This window comes from Vipera berus (genome assembly GCF_964194415.1).
Source record: "Vipera berus genome assembly, chromosome: W".
Taxonomy (NCBI): domain Eukaryota; kingdom Metazoa; phylum Chordata; class Lepidosauria; order Squamata; family Viperidae; genus Vipera; species Vipera berus.
Genome location: NC_138210.1, coordinates 65,832,388 through 65,835,776, shown reverse-complemented (window position 1 = coordinate 65,835,776; position 3,389 = coordinate 65,832,388). Strand labels below are relative to the sequence as shown.

The following is a 3,389-nucleotide window of genomic DNA, read 5'->3' as shown; positions in this document are numbered from 1 at the left end:
TTTAGCTTCTTTAAGCATTGACTATCATTGCACATAAAGGGACGCGGTGGCTCAGTGGGTTAGGATGCTCAGCTTGTCGATCAGAAGGTCGGCAGTTTGGCGGGTCGAATCCAGAGTGCCACATAGCAGAATGAGCACCTGTTACTCGTCCCAGCTTCTGCCAACCTAGCAGTTCGAAAGCACGTAAAAATGCAAGTAGAAAAATAGGGACCACTACGGTGGGAAGGTAACAGCATTCCATGCGCCTTTGGCGTCTAGTCATGCCGGCCACATGAACATGGAGACATCCTCGGACAAGTACTGGCTCTTTGGCTTTGAAACGGAGATGAGCACCAGCCCCTAGAGTCGGAAACAACTAGCACACATGTGCGGGGGAACCTTTACCTTTACCTATCATTGCACAATGTTGAATTATAGTATAGACACTATACAAGACAAATTTAATTTATTTATTTATTTAATTAAATTTCTATACCGCCCTTCTCCCGAAGGACTCAGGGCGGTGAACAGGGCATATCTTAAAACTACAAAAATACAAAAGTTAAAAAAGAATTAAATTATTGCCCACAATAAAAACAATAAAAAAAGATATATATAAATATTAAAACCCTAAGTAATTCCCCATCAGGCCAGGCCAGCTTGTTCAAATAAATGGGTCTTTAACCCGCGCCGGAAGGAGCGGAGATCTGGTGCCATCCGGAGCTCAACCGGCAGCTGATTCCACAAATGGGCCACCTACAGATAAAATGGCTCAATTTTTATGGTATTTTGATTCAAAATTTGAGGGTCTGGTTATCTTATTTATATGCAAATACATGTGGGAATTATGGATATTTTTAAGAAGTATCACCATGTATGGTCATGGATGATCCCATCTGTGGATAAGCTGAATTCTGAGAGTGATTTTGGCTCCTAGAATTCTGGCTTATCTTTATAAGTATTACAGTTGGTCTATTTTTGAATTTAATTTAAAACAATATACCGCACTGCACTATTTTTTAAATAACCTATACTAAGGATGTGTTTTACAGCATGGTTAATCAGGTCAATGGAAGTGTAGATTCTTGTGGGAACATCCAAAAGGGGATAATTAAACCAGTTAGTGAATTTAACTCAGAACAATTAATTGTGCATAGCATTAAAGTAGCTTTACCCAATCAGTTCTGTTATGAGAATCTATGAAAGCAGTCCTGTGAATATTTTTTACCACCTAGCCTTCTAGAACAGGGGTGTCAAACTGCTGGCCCATGAGCCGGATGCGTCATGCCAAAACCGCGCCCACCCCCTTGCCGGCAATGGGGGGAAAGTTGCGATACGTCACAACACATCATGTCACGACACATCATCTGACGAAAAGCAGCACCTGGAAAAGCAATTCATTCATTACAAAACCCACAGCTAAGACTTCACAGCACATGGCACACATTCTAAAGTGTGGCTCTTTCATACCTATTGCCTGCTCAGTAGAGAAAAAGCCATGAATTTCTGCTGAAACTAGGGCTAATGGGATACTAGCAATGGTGGGCTTCAAATATGTGAACAACTGGTTCAATGCCACTTCCGTAAGTCCATTCTGAGCCTGGGCAAGAAATAATTAGCTACCGGTTCTGCCAAAGTGGTGCGAACTGGCTGAATCCCACCACTGGATACTAGCTACCAGAAAGTAGTAGAAGATTCGGAATCCTTAATATCTATTGAACCAATCCCTAGGTCTCTGCTTCCAGAAGCACAAGCCACCAGATTCAGCAGAATGGGAAACATAATTAAACCTGTTGTAGGAACAAGGGCAAACATTATCATTACAAAATACTATACCTAGGTTTCCCAGTTACATGCAGGACTATGATGTATTAAGGTAGAAGTCAGTATAACCTTTGTTCAGAGTGATCCAGTCCAAGAAGGCCACAGGTGAGAAGATACTGGTATATCCTTTTGTGAAGGACATAGGAGTTATGCCCAATTTGGAGAAATCATACACTTTTTTTTTTTTTGAGTTTTGAGCAGTTTAGGTTTTGAGACATCTGAAGGACACCAGGTTAAAAGATGATTGAACTAGATCAATTAGTCATTAGGGATCTCTTTGTCTTGTTTTGTTTTGCCTTTAGGGCCACCTTTGTAGAATTTTGGCCACTGCCTTGTGGATATCCTTATTCCGTAGGGTGTAAATGATAGGGTTGATTAAGGGAGTGACCACAGTATAAAAGACAGCAATTTGCTTGTTATAATTGGAAGCTGACTCAGACTTTTGTTTCAGATACATAGAGATGAGGGTGCCATAGAACAAGGTGACCACTGCCAAATGGGAGGCACACGTAGAGAAAGCCTTGTGCCAACTAGCAGTTGACCTCATCTGAAACACCATGAGCAGGATAAGTGCGTAGGAGGTCAAGACAACTATAAGGGGACCAAGGATAACCAGGACCGATGTCCAAAACAGAATGATTTCTGTTACATTGGTGTCACCACATGCAAGTTTTACTACTAAAGGGAGCTCACAGAAAAAGTGGTTGATTTGGTTGGAGCCGCAGAAAGTGTGCTGAAAAGTCAATGTTATATTGATAGCTGCAATTAGGAAACAAATTGCCCAGGAAACAGTAGTTAGCATCCATCGATGCCTCTTGTCCATAGTTATAGCATAGGTCAAGGGATGACAGATAGCCAAGTAGCGGTCATAGGCCATGACAGCCAGCAGAAAGCATTCTGTGCCACCGAAGGTTGTGCTTATATACACCTGGATTGCACAACGGATAAAGGAGATGGTTCCACTACCTGATAGGAGATGAGCCAACATTTGGGGCACAGTGCTGGTGGTGTAACAGATCTCCAGGAAAGAGAAGTGACTCAGAAAGAAGTACATTGGAGTGTGGAGGTTGGAGTTGCACTGAACCAGCATGATGACTGCCAGATTCCCCAAAAGAGTAAGAGAATAAATGAGGAGGATTGTGGCAAAGAGTATCATCCGGGTTTTGTGGTGAGCAGAAAGGCCCAACAAAAGGAACTCCCTAACAGAGGTGAGATTCTCAGTCTCCATTCTGATTCCTACCTACACAAAAAAATACAATAAGAAGAAACAGTGACTGTGAAACAGACCTAGCAAAAGATCAATCTTAGGTACATGAAAAGCCATTTTGAGACCCCAGATGTACTCTCAGTTCATGCAGAAGACAAAATTTCTTGAATAACAAACATTCTATTACTCCAAAGAGTTTAAAGTAAAGGTAAAGGTTCCCCCGTGCTAGTCGTTTCCGACTCTAGGGGCCGGTGCTCATCTCCGTTTCAAAGCCGAAGAGCCAGCACTTGTCCGAGGACGTCTCCGTGGTCATGTGGCCGGCATGACTAGATGCCAAAGGCGCACGGAACGCTGTTACCTTCCCACCGTAGTGGTCCCT

General features: G+C 42.6%; 1 protein-coding gene across 1 annotated transcript; it reads right to left on the bottom strand.

Annotated features, from left to right (window-relative positions):
* Positions 1 to 1,867: 1,867 nt before the first annotated feature.
* Positions 1,868 to 3,031, bottom strand: LOC308676029 (olfactory receptor 5AP2-like; the record flags this gene model as incomplete). Its single annotated transcript, XM_081341735.1, has 1 exon — positions 1,868 to 3,031. One exon carries the CDS (start codon positions 3,029 to 3,031, stop codon positions 2,102 to 2,104), a length of 930 nt encoding a protein of 309 aa, XP_081197861.1. The 3' UTR covers positions 1,868 to 2,101.
* Between the last annotated feature and the right edge of the window lie 358 nt (positions 3,032 to 3,389).